Source organism: Bombina bombina, chromosome 4, assembly GCF_027579735.1.
Source record: "Bombina bombina isolate aBomBom1 chromosome 4, aBomBom1.pri, whole genome shotgun sequence".
Taxonomy (NCBI): Eukaryota; Metazoa; Chordata; class Amphibia; order Anura; family Bombinatoridae; genus Bombina; species Bombina bombina.
This window is the reverse complement of record NC_069502.1, coordinates 335,643,016-335,666,271: the sequence shown is the minus strand read 5'-3', so window position 1 is coordinate 335,666,271 and position 23,256 is coordinate 335,643,016. Positions and strand designations below refer to the sequence as shown.

The following is a 23,256-nucleotide window of genomic DNA, read 5'->3' as shown; positions in this document are numbered from 1 at the left end:
AGTAAGGGGCTACTGCTATGCCCCGCGGCCTTAGGACCGCCAGAAGTGACCCCAGAACCTTCGTAAAGATTCTTGGTGCCGTAGCTAAACCAAAGGGAAGAGCCACAAACTGGTAATGCCTGTCTAGGAAGGCGAACCTGAGAAACCGATGATGATCTTTGTGTATCGGAATGTGAAGATAAGCATCCTTTAAGTCCACGGTAGTCATGTATTGACCCTCCTGGATCATAGGTAGGATGGTTCAAATAGTCTCCATCTTGAAAGATGGGACCCTGAGAAATTTGTTTAGGATCTTGAGATCTAAGATTGGTCTGAAGGTTCCCTCTTTCTTGGGAACCACAAAGAGATTTCAATAGAAGCCTTGCCCCTGTTCCTCCTTTGGAACTGGGTGGATCACTCCCATAACTAGGAGGTCTTGAACACAATGTAAGAATGCCACTCTCTTTATCTGGTCTGCAGATAAATGTGAGAGGTGAAATCTTCCTTTTGGGGAAGAAGCTTTGAAGTCCAGAAGATATCCCTGGGACACAATTTCCAACGCCCAGGGATCCTGGACATCTCTTGCCCAAGCCTGGGCGAAGAGAGAAAGTCTGCCCCCTACTAGATCCGTTACCTGATCGGGGGCTGATCTTTCATGCTGTCTTAGAGGCAGCAGCAGGCTTCTTGGCCTGCTTACCTTTGTTCCAGGCCTGGTTAGGTCTCCAGACCGGCTTGGACTGGGCTTGTTTTGCATTAGAGGGAGTTGATGCCGCGCTCATCTTAAAGTTTCGAAAGGCACGAAAATAAGTTTGTTTGGTCCTTAATTTATTAGACCTATCCTGAGGAAGGGCATGACCTTTTCCTCCAGTAATATCAGAAATGATCTCCTTCAGTCCAGGCCCGAATAGGGTCTGCCCCTTGAAGGGAATGTTGAGAAGCTTAGACTTTGAAGTAACTTCAGCTGACCAGGATTTAAGCCATAGCGCCCTACGCACCTGTATAGCAAAACCTGAGTTCTTAGCCGTTAGTTTGGTTAAATGAACAACGGCGTCAGAAACAAATGAATTGGCTAGCTTAAGCGCTTTAAGCTTGTCAAGTATATCATCCAATGGAGTTTCTACCTGTAAGGCCTCTTCCAGAGACTCAAACCAGAAGGCCGCAGAAGCAGTGACCAGGGCAATGCATGCAAGAGGCTGGAGAATAAAACCTTGTTGAATAAACATTTTCTTAAGGTAACCCTCTAACTTTTATCCATTGGATCTAGGAAAGCACAACTGTCCTTGACGGGAATAGTTGTACGCTTAGCTAGGGTAGAAACTGCTCCCTCAACCTTAGGGACCGTTTGCTATAAGTCCCGTGTAGCGGCATCTATTGGAAACATTTTCTTAAAAATAGGAGGGGGAGAGAACGGTACACCTGGTCTATCCCATTCCTTAGTAATAATTTCTGAAAACCTTTTAGGTATTGGAAAAACATCAGTGTAAACAGGCACTGCATAGTATTTATCCAATCTACACAATTTCTCTGGCACTATAATGGTGTCACAGTCATCAAGAGTAGCTAAAACCTCCCTGAGCAACACGCGGAGGTGTTCAAGCTTAAATTTAAATGTAGACATATCAGAATCAGGTTGAAGCATCTTCCCTGAGTCAGAAAAATCACCCACAGAAAGAAGCTCTCCTGCCTCAGCTTCTGCATATTGTGAGGGGATATCATACATAGCTACTAAAGCATCAGAGAGCTCTGTATTTTTTCTAGTCCCAGAGCTGTCTCGCTTTCCTTGTAACCCTGGTAGTTTGGACAATACCGCTGTAAGGGTATGATCCATAACTGCCGCCATGTCTTGTAAAGTAAACACCATGGGCGCGCTAGATGTACTTGGCGCCACTTGAGCGGGAGTCCCTTGAGCGGGAGTCAAAGGTTCTGACACGTGGGGCGAGTTAGTCGGCATAACTTCCCCCTTGTCAATTTCCTCTGGTGATAAATCTTTTAAAGACAAAATATGATCTTTATAACTTAAAGTAAAATCAGTACATTTGGTACACATTCTAAGAGGGGGTTCCACAATAGCTTCTAAACATAATGAACAAGGAGTTTCCTCTATGTCAGACATGTTTAAACAGACTAGCAATGAGACCAGCAAGCTTGGAAAACACTTTGATAAATGTAAACAAGCAAAAAATAAAAACGGTACTGTGCCTTTAAGAGAAACAATTTTTGTCAGAAATTGAAAAACAGTGATAAAAAGCAGTAACTCTTACAAAATTTTTACAGTGTGTATAATAGACTAACAGAGCATTGCACCCACTTGCAAATGGATGATTAACCCCTTAGTTTCAAAACGAAAAAAAAACGATATAAACATTTTTTAACAGTCACAACAAACTGCCACAGCTCTGTTGTGGCCCTACCTGCCCATACAACGACTTTTGAAGGCACAAAAACCCTTTGTAGAGGTCCTAAGTGTTCAGGAGACTCCTTCAGGGAAGCTGGAAGTCTCAAGCTGCAAAAGCTACTGCACGATTTAGGCCTGAAATTAGGCCCCTCCCAACCTGTACTCACAGTGAGAGGGCCATAAAAAACTATCCCTAGGCAAAATCTAGCCAGCCATGTGGAAAAAACTGGGCCCCAATAAAGTTTTATCACCAATATGTAGAAAAAAAACGTTTAAACACTTCCAGCAAACGTTATCTTATTTTCAGTAATGTGAGAAAGTAATAAGAATATTACCTTTTACAGCAAGCATGATACAAGTCGTTATTAAATCACTGTAATCAGGCTTACCTTAAATAAATCCGGTATTAACAGCATTTTCTAGCATATTCATTTCTCTAGAAAAATTTAAACTGCACATACTTCATAGCAGGAGACCCTGCACGCCATTTCCCCAGCTGAAGTTACCTCATCTCTTCAGTTATGTGTGAGAACAGCAATGGATCTTAGTTACAACCTGCTAAGCCACGCAGGTGCTATCAAAATCACCGAAGCTCTCTCCTGCTTGATCTTGGAAATCAGACGAGGGAGGAGAGGAAATGGTGGGAATACATAAGCCAGACCCTCCAATTTTTTATCCATAGGATCTAAGAAAGCACAACTGTCCTCGACGGGGATAGTTGTACGCTTAGCTAGGGTAGAGACTGCTCCCTCCACCTTAGGGACCGTCTGCCATGAGTCCCGTATGGCGGCATCTATGGGAAACATCTTTTTAAAAGCAGGAGGGGGAGAGAACGGCACACCTGGTCTATTCCATTCCTTAGTAATAATTTCCGAAAACCTCTTAGGGACTGGAAAAACATCAGTTTAAACAGGCACTGCAAAGTATTTGTCCATTTTACACAATTTCTCTGGAACTACAATGGGGTCACAGTCATCCAGAGTTGCTAAAACCTCCCTGAGCAATAAGCGGAGGTGTTCAAGCTTAAATTTAAAGGCTGTCATTTCAGAATCGGACTGAAGTAACGTCTTCCCTGAATCTGAAATCTCACCCTCAGATAGCAAATCCCTTGCCACGGCTTCGGAGCATTGTGAGGGTATATCGGACATAGCTACTAAAGCATCAGAAAGCTCTGTATTTGTTCTAGCCCCAGAGCTGTATCACTTTCCTTGTAACCCTGGCAGTTTGGACAATACCTCTGTGAGGCTATTAGTCATAACTGCCACCATGTCTTGTAAGGTAAATGCATTGGACGCGCTAGATGTACTTGGCGTCACTTGAGCGGGAGTTCTGACACGTGGGGAGAGCTAGATGGCATAACCTCCCTTTTGTCAGTTTGAGAAACCTCTGGTGATAAATCTTTAAATGCCATAATATGGTCTTTATAAGTTATAGAAATTTCAGTACATTTGGTACACATTCTAAGAGGGGGTTCCACAATGGCTTCTAAACATATTGAACAAGGAGTTTCCTCTATGTCAGACATGTTTAACAGACTAGTAATGAGACCAGCAAGCTTGGAAAACACTTTAATAAATGTGAAACAGCAATTAAATAAAAACGGTACTGTGCCTTTAAGAGAAAAAAAACCTATCACATAAACTGCAAAACAGTGTTAAAAAGTAGTAAACTCTTCGAGATTTTTACAGTGTGTATAAGGGACTAAAGCAGCATTGCATCCACTTGCAAACGGATGATTAACCCTTTAGGCCCCAAACCGGATTTGAAAAACGTTAAAAAACGTTAATAAACAGTTAAACACCTTGCCACAGCTCTGCTGTGGCTCCTACCTGCCCTCAAATACGATTTAGGAAAGAAATAAGCCCTCTATAGTGGTCCTCAGATGCCAGAGGACTCCTTTAGGGAAGCTGGATGTCTCAATCTGAATATGAACTGCGCATCTAGAGCGCGAAAATAGTCCCCTCCCACCATGCACTCGATGTCAGAGGGCCTTAAGAAAATACTCCTAGGAGTATCTGACTAGCCATGTGGAAACTAGGCCCCAAAAAACGATTTATCACCCTCAGAGAAAAAACGTTCTTTCTATACAACATGAAAACATTTTGTCACTAAGAAATATGAGTATTAACATGAATATTACCTTTTTTTTGTAAGTATGATCCCAGTCGTTGTTAAATCACTGCATCAGGCTTACCTCAATTATACAAGGCTCTGTCAGCATTTTCTAGATCTTATCATCTCTCTAGAAATAAATATACTGAAAATACCTCAAAGCAGGTAATCTGCAAACCGTTCCCCCAACTGAAGTCTTTCCCATACTCTTCAGTTATGCGTGAGAACAGCAATGGACCTTAGTTACAAACCGCTAAGATCATCAACCTCCAGGCAGATTCTTCTTCTTATTTCTGCCTGAGAGTAAAACAGTACAACACCGGTACCGTTTAAAAATAACAAACTTTTGATTGAAGGTAAAACTACACTAAGTCACCACATATCTCTTGATATTTCCTATCTTGTCGAGAGCTGCAAGAGAATGACTGGGGGTGGCAGTTAGGGGAGGAGCTATATAGACAGCTCCTTCCCTAACTGCCACCCACAAGTAATGGATGAACCAGTGGACTGGATACACCTTACAAGAGAAAAAATCTATGCATCTCTACATTGTATTTCTTTGAATTTCAATAAAATGTAAAAAAAAAAAAATTTTGTGGTGTCACCCCCTGGAGGGTGTCACCCAGGTGCGGCCCGCACCCCCCCCCCCCCCTAGTGATGCCACTGTGAATAATAGGAATAAATTAGAAAGTTGCTTAAAATTGCATGATATATCTGAATCATGAAAGAAAAAAAATGGGTTTACTTTCCCTTTAATGCTTTTTTTATATGATCGTATTTGGTGACCAAATAGAGGAATGAAATATACCAAAATTGGTCTAGATCAATACCTTGCATTGTCTTCTTTAAATATATATATAGTTTTCATAGGTAAATAAATTTAAAAAAAAAACAACAGCTCTATTTCTGTTTAAATAGAGTTACAGCAAAAAAAGCTAACAATACTCTGGTACTTTGAGTTAAAGGGAGCGATAGGTTCAACTTCCCTAAAACAGTTAGTATTTTTCATCCATCATCCGTCTTATTTTAAAGAAATATTTAATAATGATTTATTTTATATTATACCAAAATCTGGACATCACACTCACCCCAACATATGCTGTTCATGTTTTGCAACTTTGACTTGTTGTTGAAAGTAGGTACGTTCCTTTGTCAGTTGTTGCACCTCATCTTCTTTCAACTTTAATTGCAACATTACAACTTGCAGCCTACCAAAGAAGATGATAAAGCAATATGTGATCATTAATATATTTAGTGACACAAACACATACTAAAAAGGTACATTTAAGAGACATAGCAGTAATGCATTAAAGGGGCACTGTACCCAATTTTTTTCTTTCGTGATTCAGATAGAGCATGACATTTTAAACAACTTTCTAATTTACTCCTATTATCAAATTTTCTTCATTCTCTTGGTATCTTTATTTGAAATGCAAGAAAGTAAGTTTATATGCCGCACCATTTTTGGTGATCAACCTGGGTTGTTCTTGCTGATTGGTGGATAAACTCACCCCCCAATAAAAAAGTGCTGTCCAGAGTTCTGAATAAAAAAAAAGCTTAGATGTCTTCTTTTTAAAATAAAGATAGCAAGAGAACGAAGAAAAATCGATAATAGGAATAAATTAGAAAGTGGCTTAAAATTGCATGCTCTATCTGAATCATGAAAGAAAAAATTTGGGTTCAGTGTCCCTTTAACCCCTTAATGACCGGACCATTTTTCAATTTTCTTACCCTTAATGACAATGGCTATTTTTACATTTCTGCGGTGTTTGTGTTTAGCTGTAATTTTCCTCTTACTCATTTACTGTACCCACACATATTATATACCGTTTTTCTCGCCATTAAATGGACTTTCTAAAGATACCATTATTTTCATCATATCTTATAATTTACTATAAAAAAAATATAAAATATGAGGAAAAAATTGAAAAAAACACACTTTTTCTAACTTTGACCCCCAAAATCTGTTACACATCTACAATCACCAAAAAACACCCATGCTAAATAGTTTCTAAATTTTGTCCTGAGTTTAGAAATACCCAATGTTTACATGTTCTTTACTTTTTTTGCAAGTTATAGGGCCATAAATACAAGTAGCACTTTGCTATTTCCAAACAACTTTTTTTCAAAATTAGCGCTAGTTACATTGGAACCCTGATATCTGTCAGGAATACCTGAATATCCCTTGACATGTATATATTTTTTTTTAGAAGACAACCCAAAGTATTGATCTAGGCCCATTTTGGTATATTTCATGCCACCATTTCACCGCCAAATGTCATCAAATAAAAAAATAAGTTCACTTTTTCACAAATTTTGTCACAAACTTTAGGTTTCCCACTGAAATTATTTACAAACAGCTTGTGCAATTAAGGCACAAATGGTTGTAAATGCTTCTTTGGGATCCCCTTTGTTCAGAAATAGCAGACTTATATGGCTTTGGCATTGCTTTTTGGTAATTAGAAGGCCACTAAATGCTGCTGCGCACCACACGTAAATTATGCCCAGCAGTGAAGGGGTTAATTAGGTAGGTTGTAGGGAGCTTGCAGGGTTAATTTTAGCTTTAGGGTAGAGATCAGCCTCCCACCTGACACATCCCACCCCCTGATCCCTCCCAAACAGTTCTCTTCCCTCCCCCACCCCACAATTGTCCCCGCCATCTTAAGTACTGGCAGAAAGTCTGCCAGTACTAAATAAAAGGAGTTTTTCTTTTTTTTAATAAAAAAAATTAAAATGTTTTAGCTGTGATGGACTCCTGCCTTAGCCCCAACCTCCATGATCCCCCCCCCCCAGCTCTCTAACCCTCTCCCCTACCTAATTGCCGCCATCTTGGGTACTGGCAGCTGTCTGCCAGTACCCAATTTGCCCCCAAAACAAGTGTTTTTTTTTGCAATTTATTGCCAGTTTACATTTTTCTGTAGTGTAGCAGCCCCCCACAATACCCCAACCCCCTCCCCCTCCCAGATCCTTATATATTTATTTATATTTTACTTTTATCCCCCCTTCCTTTCTCATTGGTGGCAGTGGGCATGTAATCGGGCGCCCCCGCGCGCCCCCCCCGCGCGCCCCCGCGCGCCCCCGCACGCTCCCGGCACCCGGCGTGCACATAGCACTTACAGGAACCGGATGCCGGGTAGCGATGGGCCGCCCACCCGCCTCCCTGATGTGCTCCCACCCACCAACGAACCGGCACCATCGCTACCGGTGCAGAGAGGGCCACAGAGTGGCTCTCTCTGCATCGGAGTCTTCTAAATGGTATTGCAGGATGCCTCCATATGGAGGCATCACTGCAATACCCTGAGAGCTGCTGGAAGCGATTGCGATCGCTTCCAGCACTCTCTTAGACAAGTGACGTACCAGGTACGTCCATTGTCACTAACTGCAAGTTTTTGCAGGACGTACCTGGTACGTCACTTGTCATTAAGGGGTTAACTTAAAGGGGTAGGGAAGCCAAAAAAATGTCTTTGTGATTCAGACAGAGCATAACATTTAAAAAAAGTTTCCAATTTACTTTGCTTTGTTGCCATGATATTATTTGTTGAAGAGATACCTAAGTAGGCATTGCAGGAAATAGTGCTGCCATATAGTGCTCTTTCAAATGGATAACATTCTTGCAAAACTGCTGCCGTATAGTGCTTAACAAAAGATACAAAGAGAGAGAAGACAAATTGATAATATAATTAAATTAGAAAGTTGTTTAAAATTGCATACTCTATCTGAATCATGAAAGAAAAATTTGAAGTTTCATATCACTTTAAATGTATAATTTTCAATCCATAAATCTAAATGTACAGGTTTGAATCACTTTACATTTGAATTGTATAAATGTCTTATTGCAATATTATGAAGTGCTTCCTTTCATTTTTATAGGAGGGTATGCAGGGTAATACAGCACTATAGTAACAACAATCAGAGGGATCCACTGTAGTATAATCTTTTTTGCAGTATGCAAAGCTTATTCTTTGAATGCTTGTTGTTTTGGGGACAGACTAAAGTCATTTAATTAGTTTTGCTTATAAATGACACTCTTCCTCATATGTAGAGCTGTTATCTGCCCTCCTGCCAACAAGAAGACTGAAAACAAGTCTGCATAACTCCAATGATACAGTTTTGATTGTATATCTATGGGTGTCTGAGCCAAGAGGGGGCCAATACTCCCAAGACATGGGGACATATCTAGTGTCTGATCCTGGGGACAGGCAGTAAAAGAACAGCTCACATTCAACTTAGAGAACAATATGACCCCTCTGGTTACCACATGGTCTGAGTAAAAATAGCCGCATTCCAAGAGATGTAGAGAAATAGATGTGGGGAGTCTCTAAAATTGAGCTGAAATTGTGTTTCTTTCTGAACAAGGATTAAAGTGAAGGTAAAGTTTTCCATTATTGACAGCTGTATTATGTTAATCATGTACTATATATCAAGATCGCTAAGTTTTTTAAACATTTTGGTATATATATAAATGTAAAATAAAGAGTTTTTATCTCTGTTCTCGGCCGCTCCTAGCTCCTCCCTCCATTTAGTTCCTGGTTTCTCAGTGTATTACGTACAGAGCGGTCCCACCCGCTCTATACGTACTGGAAAAGCGCGTTCTCGATTGACATTCAACTTGCGCATGCGCACATCATGCTGTACTGTCTAATTGCGCCTGCGTGACTAAAATCAATTGTGAGCTAAAGCGCAGGTGAATTGCGCATGCGCTAAGCTGGAACGAGCACGGCTTGGAAGGGAGAGGAAGTGTAGCCAACGCATGCGCACAACGGCAAGAAATAGAGTGACGTCAAATGACGGCCGCCTAACGGCCAGACATATGATTGGATAATCTAAGAACGTGACCTGACTGCAAAAAAAAAAAAAAAAAAAACGGGCTGATTATCAAACGATTATAATAGAATGGAAAAACAGTGATAATTAGGTAAATATTGAAAACTAGCAAAAATGATGACTTAAAGTACCCTTAATTTTAGCGCTATTTACATTTAAAATGATCGAACCTTGCAAAGTTTAAATTCACTTTAAATCCATGAGACCCACAATGTTAAAGAGGAGAGACTCCTCTTTCAAATTATGGGTATCATAAAGTTCTAGATGTAATATTGTTGATGAAAATGGTGCAAATGGAATTCACAACACACTAAGTTCAGATATTATATGAAGTTAAAAATAGGGTGGATGTCAATTTTTCTGCACATGCCTATGCTCTATCACTCTTACTATTGCTTAAACAATAAGAAGTTAGAAAGTAGTCCAGAGCAAAGGCAGTGGGCAGAGTTTGGCAGCCATTTAAAAGTGACCAGAAACGTTTTTTACTGTTCCTGCTGTATGATATAGAAAGGGTGCAGGGGCTATTTGCAGCTTAGTCTAAAGTAAGACTTTAAGATGACTAAGTTGTAGACTGTCCCTAATTTGAAGGAATATGTTCTTAGAACCACGCAAATCATTTGGGAGTAATTCTGAACTGTTCTCTAATTTGATAAATCTAGCTTTCCAATGATCATGACTAGCTAATTCTTGTTAAAAGGATAGGAAAGTCAAAATTAAACTTGCATGATTCAGATAGAGACCCTTTGAAATTATCTTGTTTTTAAATGTGCTTTGTTCTTTTGTTATCTCTTGTTGACAAATAAAATGCAGATATCCTACACTAGTAGGAGTTGGTTGCTGATTGGTGCCTGCACACATTTGTCTCTTTTGATTGGCTGACTAGATGTGTTCAGCTAGCTGCTGAGTAGAGCATTGTTGTTCCTTCAGCAAAGGAAAACAAGAGAATAAAGCAAATTGATAATAGAAGTAAATTGGAAAATTGTTTAAAATTGTATGTTCTATCCAAAACATGAAATAAAATTTTGGGAGTTTCTATCCCTTTAAATACAAAACCACAACAAAAAAATCCACACAAAAATAAAACAGTTGTGCTTCATTGCAAAAAGCAGTGCAAGTACTATTTCCTATCAGGAATTCAACAACAGTGTCTTCGTTTTGTCTCATAGTCCTTATGCTTGTTTTGTTGCATATATATCATGTAGCTCTTAAGCTTTTATATACCTTAGGGACACTATTAAACCATTTAACTACACAAAATAACAAATCTAAATAAATGTGTGACCTTTCAAACTACAGGTTGCGGCAGAGCAGATTCAGGGCTGCAGTAGCAAAGCATTTGAATATTTATGTAGCTGCATATATTTTTAATGAAAAAGCTCATTTTGTTTCTCATTTTGTTTTTCCATACTATCACTTTTCAGCAGTATATGTAGAGTCAACATATAAAATCTAGTATTTATATTAACGCGGTATAAAACTACAATGTTAATATATTTATAAACCACTACACCTAGGGAAAAATATATTTTTTTTATCTACTTGAATTTACATGGTAAAGAAGCTACCATGATCCATTTTCAATATAAAGTTTGGTATTAGATCCATCCTAAACTTTAGCAGTACATAATTTCAGTAATTTTTCAAGACAAAAACAAGCACAAAAAATGTAATTTAAAAGGGAAAACTATTAAACTAGGTTTTGTAGTCCTGCAATAAACTAACATACTAGCAGAAGGGAAACACTTTCTGGATACATTAACCCTTTGTTTACTGCAATTGTTTTTAAATGGCCTACCCCCACTAAAATCACCACCAGTTGTTTACTTGGAGGAGCCAATCTGCTAATACAGTGCTCAATGATTTGCTTACAATATTTTTGGAGTTAAATTACAGAAAACAGATAACATAATTAATGAAAATATATACTGTAATTGTTCTTACTATGCATAATTAAGAATTTTATATTACAATCTTAAATGAAGGAAGTAGTTTAGCAGTAAATATCAACTGCATTTTTTTGTCTACATCGACATTAACATGGTCAGAAGATTTTTATTCCTTTCTGTATCTCCCTGGAATAAAAAGCCTGTTTAAAGGGATATCAAACTATCTATTATATATATGCCAGGTATATATCAGCAAATAGGCTCTGTATTTTGTATGCAAAAATAAAGATTTTAAACATATGTAAAACTGTGGTTTTACATCTCCTGAGCTACTACACTGATCAAGGAATCTGAGTGCAGAACAAAGCAAATAAGTGTTCTGAATTCATATACTGTATATTAAATCTTTAGCACTGGGAAAAATGCTATTTTTAGAGCTAAGTTACAGGGAAAAAAGGTAATATACATAATAAAAGTACAATACAAACTATTATCTATAATTAAGCATGTTTTAGGGTATTCAATACTGAGTTTTGTGTTCCTTTAGGCCTTTACGGTATCAATCAGGGCAGTAGGCATCTGACCCTGTATATAGATCCCCATGCAATAAAGATATTTACTATTTACAGCTCAGAAGCAAAAAAAAAATCACAAGTAATCCCAATGAACACAGAGCCATCTGACCCTGGCAGTACCAATCTGTTTTCCATTGGACATGCCACAATTTCTTCAGCTCTATCAGTATTCAAAGCATATGACTGAATGGCAAGAATTACCTTCACAGGGTGAATGTCTTAACCATTTGCCTGAAGGTATGGAATGTAATATGAAACATACCATACATATTTTTCTTCTAGAGAAACCCTGATTTCAAATGGTAACATGATAGGATTTGAAACAGTATCATTAGATTATTGCTTTTGTGAACTGTAATAAAAAATAGCAAGAAATATTCAGAAAAGAGATTCTAAAAGGAAATCATTATACAGAAAACAAAATGTATGCTTACCTGATAACTGTATTTATTTCCGGACATGGAGAGTCCACAACGTCATTCCAATAGCTAGTGGGATATTCACTCCTGGCCAGCAGGAGGAGGCAAAGAGCACCCCAGCAGAGCTGTTAAGTGTCACTTCCCTTACCCATAACCCTCAGTCAAATGGAAAAAGATAATACAAAGATGTAGAGGTGCCTGAGGTTTAACAAAAAATACTATCTTAATTAAGGGTGGGGTCGTGGACTCTCCATGTCCGGAAATAAATAAATTTATCAGGTAAGCATAAATTTTGTTTTCTTTCCTAAGACATGGAGAGTCCACAACGTCATTCCAATTACTAGTAGGAACCAATAGCCAAGCTAGTGGACACGAAAATGAACAGGGAGGGAGAACAAGACAGGCAGATCTAAACAGAAGGCACCACCGCTTGAAGAACCTTTCTCCCAAAGGAAGCCTCAGCCGAGGCAAAAGTATAAAATTTGTAAAATTTTGAAAAAGTATGTAGAGAGATCCATGTAGCCGCCTTGCAAATCTGTTCCACAGAAGCTTCATTTTTGAAAGCCCAGGATAAGGAGACAGCCCTAGTAGAATGAGCCGTAATTCTCTCAGGAGCCTGCTGTCCAGCAGTCTCATAAACAAAACGAATCATACTTCTCAACCAGAGGGAAAGAGAAGTAGAAGAGGCCTTCTGACCCTTCCACTTTCCAGAGAAACAAACAAAAAGGGCAGAAGACTGGCGAAAATCCTTAGTAGCCTGTAGTTAAAATTTTAAAGCACGCACAACATCCAAGTTATGCAAAAGACGTTCCTTATGAGAAGAAGGATTAAGACAAAGAGAGGGAATCAACAATTTCCTGATTAATGTTTTGATCTGAAACCACCTTATGGAGAAAACCCAACTTAGTACGAAGGACCTCCTTATCCGCATAAAAAATAAGGTAAGGTGAATCACACTGCAGAGCCGAGAGTTCCGAAATTCTGCGAGCAGAGGAAATAGCAATAAGAAACAGAACTTTCCAGAATCGCAACGTAATATCTACAGAGTGCATTGGCTCAAACGAAGCCTGCTGCAAAACTCTAAGAACTAGTTTAAGGCTCCAAGGAAGAACAGGTTTAAACACAGGCCTGATTCTGACTAAGGTCTGACAAAAAAACTGAACATCTGGCACATCCGCCAGACATTTGTGTAACAGAATAGACATTGCAGAAATCTGACCCTTCAGAGAACTGACTTACAAACCCTTCTCCTGACCTTCCTGAAGAAAAGACAAAATTCTAGGAATCCTGACCCTGCTCCATGAGAAGCCCTTCGATTCACACCAGTAAAGGTATTTGTGCCATACCACATGGCAAATCTTAAGAGTAACCAATTTGCAAGCTTGAAGCAAAGTCTCAATAACTGAATCAGAAAATCCACACCTAGCCAAAACTAAGCGTTCAAACTCCATGCAGTAAGCATCAGAGAAACCAGTTTTGGATGGAGGAAAGGACCCCGAGTTAGAAGGTCCTTCCTCAGAGGTAACCTCCAAGGTGGAAGAGAAGACATCCTCACCAGGTCAGCAAACCAGATTCTGCGAGGCCATGCAGGAGCTATCAGAATTACAGATGCTCTGTCCTGTTTGATACGAGCAACGACTCGTGGAAGGAGAGCAAACGGAGGAAACAGGTATGCTAGACCAAAATCCCAAGGAACTGCCAGAGCATCTATCAGAACGGCCTGAGGATCTCTTTACCTTGAACCGTACCTTGGGAGCTTTGTGTTTTGATGAGACACCATCACATCCAACTCCGGCACCCCCACTTGTGGGTTAACCTGGAAAACACCTCCGGATGGAGAGCCCACTCCCCGGGATGAAAGGTCTGTCTGCTCAGAAAATCTGCCTCCCAGTTGTCCACTCCTGGAATGTGGAAGGCAGATAGAAGGCAATTGTGAGCTTCCACCCACTGAATAATCCGAGCCACCTCCTTCATGGCCAAGGTGATGTTGTCCGACTAGAATCTGATGAACCGGGCTAAGGACAACTAAGGCCAAGCCATCAGGGCATTAAAGATCACTCTCAACTCCAAGATGGTTTATAGGGAGAGAAGACTCCTCCTGAGTCCATAGGCCCTGAACCTTTAACGAGTCCCAGACTGCTCCCCAGCCTAGCAGGCTGGCGTCCATGGTCACACTCACCCAAGAGGGTCTCCGGAAGCATGTGCCCTGAGACAGATGATCCTGAGAAATCCACCACAAGAGAGAGTTTCTTGTCAACTGGTCCAGATCTATCCTCTGAGACAGGTCCGAATGGTCCCTGTTCCATTGTCTGAGCATGCATAATTGTAGAGCTCTCAAATGGAATCGAGCAAAGGGAATGATGTCCATGGAAGCAACCATCAGACTAATTACCTCTATGCATTGAGCCACTGATGGCCGAACAGTAGAGAGATAGAGGCAAGGGGAGAGAAGTTTTGATTTTCTGACCTCCGTCAGAAAAATCTTCATAGATAGGGAATCTATGATGGTCCCTAAGAAACACACCCATGTAGTTGGAACAAGGGAACTCTTCTCCAGATTCAGTTTCCATTTGTGGGAACATAGAAAAGACAACAAGATCTTTGTATGAGAGTTTGCTAGTTGAAAAGATGGCGCCTGAACCAATATGTCGTCCAGGTAAGGCGCCACCGCAATTCCCTGAGACGTGACATGTGCCAAGAGAGCACCTAGAACCTTTGTGAAAATTCTGGGAGCTGTGGCAAGGCCAAAAAGAAGAGCAACAAATTGAAAGTGCTTGTCTAGGAAAGCGAATCCCAGGAACTGGTGATGATCCCTGTGGATGGGAACATGAAGATACACGTCCTTCAGGTCTATGGTTGTCATGAACTGACCCTCTTGGACCAAAGGAAGAATGGAATGAATGGTTTCCATTTTGAAGGACGGTACCCTGAGAAATTTGTTGAGACACTTTAGGTCCAAAATGGGTCGAAAAGTTCCCTCTTTTTGGGAACCTCAAACAGATTTGAATAGAATCCTAGACCCTGTTCCCTTACTGGGACTGGAACAATCACTCCCAGAGAGGAAAGTTCCTAAACGCAGTGTAAGAATTCCTCTCTTTTCACCTGATCCACAGATAATCTTGAGAGGAAGAATCTGCCCCTGGGAGCATGAGTCTTGAACTCTATTTTGTAACCCTGAGACACTATGTCCACAGCCCAAGAGTCTGGGACATTGCGTATCCAAGCTTGTCGAAACAAGGAAAGTCTGCCCCCCACTTGAACCAATCCTGGATTGGGGGCAGACCCTTCATGCTGACTTAGTCTCAGATGAAGGCTTCTATGATTGCTTCCCCTTATTCCAAGTCTGATTGAATCTCCAAGAGAACTTGGACTGCTCCGGCTTGGGGGAGGTAGAGGAAGACTTTTGACCTTTGAAGTTACGAAAGGAACGAAAATGAGAATTTTGACGTCCCTTAGGTCTATTCTTCTTGTCTTCTGGTAGAAAGGACCCCTTTCCACCCGTAATTTCAGAAATTATCTCCGCCAAACCAAGACCAAACAGGGTCTTACCCTTATAAGGTAGCGACAGGAGCTTGGACTTGGTGGTAACATCATATGACCAAGATTTTAGCCACAGAGCCCTGCGGGCTAGGACAGTGAAGCCAGACATCTTGGCTCCCAGTCTAATGACTTGTATGTTAGCATCAGAGATAAAGGAATTGGCCAGTTTGAGAGCCTTAATCCTATCTTGGATCTCCTATAACGGAGTCTCTTCTAAAATTAATTCGGACAAAGCATCACACCAATAAGATGCTGCACTTGTTACCGTGGCAATACAGCAGGTTGCCACTATAGACCCTGATGAACATTTATTTTCTTTAAATAAGCCTCCAGCTTTTTGTCCATGGGATCCTTAAAAGAACAGCTATCCTCTATAGGAAAAGTGGTTCTCTTGGCCTAGGTAGAAATAGCCCTTCTACCTTGGGCACAGTGTGCCATGAGTCCAGAAAGGAGTCAGCAACAGGAAGAAAAATCTTTTTAAAGACAGGTGACGGGGAAAAAGGAATCCCTGGCTTATCCCATTCCTGTGATATGATCTCCGACACATGGTCTGAAACAGGAAACACTTCCACAGAGGAAGGAACATCATAGTATTTATTAAGCTTACTAGATTTTTTAGGGTTGACAGTGATAGAAGAATCGGAGTCGTCCAAAGTAGCCAGTACCCCCTTTAGAAGTAAACAAAGGTGTTCAAGCTTAAATCTGAAGTTTACTTCTTCAGAATCAGTAAAAGGATTTATACTGTCAGAATCTGAGATCTCGCCCTCAGAAGCTGCCGAGGTATCCTCCTCATCCGACTTATGGCGGAGGTCAACCATCACAGCAAAAGATGGAACAGTCACCTTATTATCAGAACTATGCCTTGATTTCCTCTTGCGCTTCCCCATCATGGGAATGGAATCCTTCAGAGCGCAAAAACTCTAAGCATGCACTATAACAGATAATAAAAAATACACCTCTACACCTCAGTCAGGCTGATGTGTCCTTCTGTAACCGTTAGAAGCAGATAACAAAGCCTCTCATAGCCGTCACTGAAGAGAACTCACAGAGAATGACACTGCTCCGCTCAGTGAACAAGTGGAAGAGCGGGCTGTCACATGAGTGGCACACACAAAAAAAACTGCGCAACAAACTGAAAGTGCGCAATCTTAGCTACCTCAATGAGCTAACAGAGACTCAAAGGTGATAAAACCGATTTAAACTCTATTCCCTAGCGCTTGCCATCAATAAAAAATAAGTGCACAAAGAAACACCCTTCAGCCTGAGGAACCATCCCATAACACATAAGGGAAAAGTTAACTCCAGTCTCCCTCACATACAAAAAGTGCCTGCACACTGCCCAAATCAATCCTTAGCAAGGATTAAATAAGTCCCATTAAGCCTGCAGAAATAAAAACTCCTGAAAAGTGCAAGTCTCCAATACCTAGAAGACAAAAGCACTTACCTGCAAATACAGCTGTCTGGCAGGAAGACAGCTCACAAGGCGTGACAGGACACATACTCCTATCAGAGACCTGTAGAAAAAGAGTAACCAACTCTGGCTTTATATAACTAGGGCAGCAATTATGTTAGAAAACAATGCAAGGACAACCTCACCACTTTCTAACTGCTTAAAAGTCACCACTACTCTTACTCAAGAGATTGACGTGGACACAGCTAAACCCCAATCCTTGCTTGCAGGGAAAAGTACCCAAAAAAGGAATAAATATCTTCAGACACCAACTTCACATCCTCCATTGACAGAGGCAAAGAGAATGACTGGGGGTTATGGGTAAGGGAAGTGACACTTAACAGCTCTGCTGGTGTGCTCTTTGCCTCCTCTTTCTGGCCAGGAGTGAATATCCCACTAGTAATTGGAATGACGCCGTGGACTCTCCATGTCTTAGGAAAGAAACAGAATTTTCAAAAAGTTGCTGTATTAACACCATCATTAAATTGTGTGATTTTTAGATACTAAGCACAGAAGAATAACAATATTATATTCCCCCTTTTTTAATCAACACTAAGCTGTAAACCTCTAAGTACTGAACAACTTCCCACCCATGTGCTGAAAATGTTACACATCTGCACTTGCTACCTTGAAAATGGATAGAAATAAAAATTGTTATCATAAAATATTAGACACATTTGAAAACACAAAAAACAAATTTATGCTTACCTGCTAAATTTCATTCTTTCTGGAAATGGAGTGTCCGCGACATAATTCAATTATTAGTGGGAATACCACTCCTGGCCAGCAGGAGGAGGCAATGAGCACCACAGCAAAGCTGTTAAGTGTCACTTCCCTACCCATATTTCCCAGTCATTCGACCGAAGGGAAATGGAAGAGGTGCCTGAGGTTTAGTAAAAAATAACTGTCTTAATAAAGGGTGGGGTCGTGGACTCTCCATATCCGGAAAGAAAGAAATTTATCAGGTAAGCATAAATTTTGTTTTCTTTCCTAAGATATGGAGAGTCCACGACGTCATTCAATTACTAGTGGGAACCAATACCCAAGTTAGAGGACACAGAATAAACAGGGAGGGAGAAAAAGACAGGCAGACCTAAACAGAAGGCACCACCGCTTGAAGAACCTTTCTCCTAAAAAAAAAAGGCCTCAGCCGAGGCAAAAGAATCAAGTTTGGAAAATTTGGAAAAAGTATGCAGAGAGGACCAAGTTGTAGCCTTGCAAATCTGTTCCACAGAAGCTTCATTTTTGAAAGCCCAAGAAGAGGAGACATCCCTAGTGGAATGAGCTGTAATTCTCTCAGGAGGCTGCTGTCCAGCAGTCTCATAAGCAAAATGAATCATGCTTCTCAACCAGAGGGAAAGAGAATTAGAAGTAGCCTTCTGACCCTTACGCTTTCCTGAGAAACAAATAAACAGGGCAGAAGACTGGCAAAAATCCTTAGTCGCATATAGGTATAATTTTAGAGCACGCACAAAATACAAGTTGTGCAACAGACGTTCTTTATGAGAAGAAGGATTGGGACAGAGAGAAGGAACAACAATTTCCTGATTAATATTTCTATCCGAAACCACTTTAGGAAGAAACCCCAATTTAATACGAAGAACCACCTTATCCGCATGAAAGGTAAGGTAAGGCGAATCCCACTACAAAGCAGAGAGTTCCGAAACTCTCCAAACAGAAGAGATAGCAATAAGAAACAAAACCTTCCAAGATAGCAACTTAATATCTATGGAATGCATTGGCTCAAACGGAGCCCGCTGCAAAACTTTAAGAACAAGATTAAGGCTCCAAGGAGGAGCAACAGGTTTAAACACAGGCCTGATTCTGACCAGGGCCTGACAAAAAGATTGAACATCTGGCACATCTGCCAGACGCTTGTGTAACAAAATAGATCATGCAGAAATCTGACCTTTCCGAGAACTAACTGACAACCCTTTCTCCAGACCTTCCTGGAGAAAAGACAACATTCTAGGAATCCTGACCCTACTCCAAGGAGTAGCCCTTAGATTCACACCAATAAAGGTATTTGCGCCATACCTTATGGTAAATTTTTAGAGTAACAGGCTTGCAAGCCTGGATCATGGTCTGACGAACTCAGAAAATCCACGCTTAGACAGAACTAAGCGTTCAATCTCCAAACAGTCAGCTTCAGAGAAACGAGATTTGTATGGAGGAAAGGACCCTAAGTTAGAAGGTCCTTCCTCAGAGGCAACCTCCAAGGCGGCCAAGATGACATCTTCACTAGGTATGCATACCAGATCCTGCAAAGTCATGCAGGAGCTATTAGAATTACTGATGCTCTCTCTTGTTTGATACAAGCAATAAATTGTGGAAGGAGCACAAACTGAGGAAACGGGTATGCTAGATGGAAATCCCAAGGAACCGCCAGAGCATCTATCAGAGTGGCCTGAGGATCTCTTGACCTTGAACCATACCTTGGAAGCTTGGCGTTCTGACGAGACGCCATCAGATCCAACTCCATCACCCCCCATTTGAGGGTTAACCTGGAGAACACCTCGGGATGGAGAGCCCACTCCCCGGGATGAAATGTCTGTGTTCTCAGGAAATCCGCTTCCCAGTTGTCCACTCCAGGAATGTGAATGGCAGATAGGCAACAATTGTGAGCTTCTGCCCACTGAATAATCCATGCCACCTCCTTCATGGCTAAGGAACTCCGAGTTCCTTCCTGGTGGTTGATGTAAGCCACTGAGGTAATGTTGTCTGACTAAAACCTGATAAAACGAGTAATGACAATTGAGGCCAAGCCATCAGAGCATTGTAAATAGCTTTCAACTCCAAGATGTTAATGGGGAAAGCAGACTCCTCCCGAGTCCATAGTCCCTGCGCCTTTAAAAAGTCCCAGACTGCTTCCTAGCAGGCTGGCGTCCATGGTCACAATCACCCAGAAAGGTCTCCGGAAGCATGTGCCCTGAGACAGATGATCCTGAGAAAGCCACCATGGGAAAGAGTCTCTTGTCCTCTGAGATAGATCCAAATGGTCTCCATTCCATTGTCTGAGCATGCATAATTGCAGAGCTCTCAAATGGAATCGAGCAAAGGGAATGATGTCCATGGAAGTAGACTAAAGAGAGAGGCAAGAGGAGAGAATATTGGATTTTCTGACATCCGTCAGAAAAATTTTCATAGATAGGGAATCTATTATGGTCCCTAAGAAAACCACCCTTGTAGCTGGAAAAAGGGAACTCTTTTCCAGATTCACTTTCCAACCGTGGGAACGTAGAAAAGACAACAAGATCTCTGTATGAGAGTTTGCTTGTTGAAAAGATTGAGCCTAAACCAATATGTCGTCCAGGTATGGCGCCACTGCAAGTCCCGAGACCTGATTGCCAAGAGAGTTCCCAGAACCTCCAATGACAGAGGCAAAGAGAATGACTGGGCATTATGGGTAGGGAAGTGACACTTAACAGCTTTTCTGTGGTGCTCTTTGCTTCCTCCTGCTGGCCAGGAGTGATATTCCCACTAGTAATTAAATGATGTAGTGGATTCTCCATATCTTAGGAAATAAATTATTATTTCACCAAGGGGTTACTTAAAGGGACATTAAACCCAAAATATTTATTTTGAGCATAAATTTAAAAAAAAAAAAATATGCTTACCTGATAAATTTCTTTCTTTCCGGATATGGTGAGTCCCCGGGATCATCAATTACTTTTGGGAATATCACTCCTGGCCAGCAGGAGGAGGCAAAGACCACCACAGCAAAGCTGTTAAGTATCACTCCCCTTCCCACAATCCCCAGTCATTCGACCGAAGGAAAATGGAGAAAAGGAATAACACAAGGTGTAAAGGTGCCTAAGGTTTAGACAAAAAAAGGTCTCAGAAAAAAATGGGCGGGGCCATGGTCTCACCATATCCGGAAAGAATGAAATTTATCAGGTAAGCATACATTTTGTATACTTTCCTGAGATATGGTGAGTCCACGGGATCATCAATTACTGTTGGGAATCAATACCCAAGCCAGAGGACACAGATGATTACTTAGGGACAATACAGGGAACCTAAACAGAAGGCACCACCGCTTGAAGAACCTTTCTCCCAAAAGAAGCCACTGCCGATGCAAAAGTATCAAATTTATAAAATATGGAAAAGTATGCAAAGAGGGCCAAGTTGTTCTACAGAACAAGTCTGTTCTACAGAAGAATCATGTTTGAAAGCCCAAAAAGAAGAAACAGCCCTTGTGGAATGAGCTGTGATTCTCTCAGGAGGCTGCTGTCCAGCAGTCTCATATGCCAAACGAATAATACTTCTCAACCAGAGAGAAAGAAAAGTAGCAGTAGCTTTCTGACCTTTGCCTTTCCCAGAAAAACAAACAAACAATGCAGAAGACTGGCGAAAGTCCTTAGTCATCTGCAAATAGAATTTAAGAGCCTGCACAACATCTAAGTAGTGCAACAAACGTTCCTTATGAGAATAAGAATTAGGACAGAGATAAGGAACAACAATTTCATGATTGATATTTCTATCCGAAACAACCTTAGGAAGAAAACCAAACTTGGTATGAAGAACTGCCATATCTGCATGAAAAATGAGATAAGGTGAATCGCACTGAAAAGCTGAGAGTTCCAAAACTCTTCGAACAGAGGAGATAGCAGTAAGAAACAATACCTTCCAAAATAATAACTTAATATCTATGGAATGCATAGGCTCAAACAGAGAATGTTACAAAACTCTAAGAACAAGGTTAAGGCTCTAAGGTGCAGCAACAGATTTAAACACAGGCCTGATTCTGACCAAGGCCTGACAAAAAGATTGCACATCTGGCACGTCCGTCAGACGATTGTGCAGCAAGATGGATAGAGCAGAAATCTGACCATTCAGAGTACTGACAGACAAACCCTTCTCCAAACCTTCCTGGAGAAAGGATAAAATTCATAGAATCCTGACTCTATTTCAAGAGTATACCTTGGATTCACACTAATAAAGATATTTACGCCATATCTTATGGTAAATCTTTCTAGTAATAGGCTTACAAGCCTGAATCATGGTCTCCATGACCGACTCGGAAAAAGCACGCTTAGATAAAATTAAGCGTTCAATCTCCAAGCAATCAGCTTCACAGAAATGAGATTTGGATGAAGAAAAGAACCCTGAAGTAGAAGGTCCTTCCTCAGAGGCAGTCTCCACAGCGGTAGAGACGACATTTCCACTAGGTCTGCATACCAGATCCTGCAAGGCCACGCAGGAGCTATTATAATCACTGACGCTCTCTCCTGCTTGATCCGAGCAATGACTCTTCAGATAGAAAAAAAAGTCAACAGCTGCATTAATTACTTTTGTGAATTCAGAACCTGGCCAACAGGAGGAGGCAAAGACACCCCAGCCAAAGGCTTAAATACCTCCCCCCTTTCCCTCATCCCCCACTCATTCTGCCGAGGGAACAAGGAACAGTAGAAGAAATAACAGGGTGAAAAGGTGCCAGAAGAACAAATATAACAGACGCCCCAGAGAAAAATACGGGCGGGGAGCTGTGGACTCTTTCCATTTGAAGAAAAGAAAATTATCAGGTAAGCATAATTTAAGTTTTTCTTCATAAATGGAAAGCGTCCACAGCTGCATTCATTACTTTTGGGAAAACAATACCCAAGCTATAAGCTATAGAGGACACTGAATGCAAAAACGGGAGGGTACAATAGGAGGCCCATTATGAGGGCACCAGGCCTGAAAACCCCTACCCAACAACATCCCGCTTTGTCCGAAGCTGAGAACAACTTGGAAAAAAAAGAAAAGGAAAAGGCCGAAGGACCCTGACCACAGATAGTCCACAAGCCTTGCTAGAGACCGCAGGAACTATACTCGACTGAGTCAACAGCCTCCAGGAGACACCGTCGCCCAGCAGTCGGTCTCCCAACAACACACCCCTTACTAAAGAAAGGGATCAAGCTACCGTATTCTTCCACAAAGAAGAAAAAAAGACACGGAGAAAACATGAATGTTCTTCTAAAGCGCGGCTAATCCCCCTTAAGGGACTCAAGGCGCTGCTCATCTTATCAACCTCGAAAGGAGGAAGGCTGAGTAGACCTCGCCAGGGATCGAAATTAAAACCCTCGGTTTGCTA

At 41.0% G+C, this 23,256-nt stretch overlaps 1 protein-coding gene across 1 annotated transcript in view; it reads right to left on the bottom strand.

Annotated features, from left to right (window-relative positions):
* The window catches only part of LEKR1 (leucine, glutamate and lysine rich 1), a 166,974-nt gene that overhangs the window by 53,867 nt on the left and 89,851 nt on the right, over positions 1–23,256 (bottom strand). Inside the window, exon 3 of the mRNA XM_053711788.1 lies at positions 5,575–5,694. Within this exon, the coding sequence (XP_053567763.1) occupies positions 5,575–5,694 (120 nt within the window). The remainder of the gene's footprint in view (positions 1–5,574; positions 5,695–23,256) is intronic.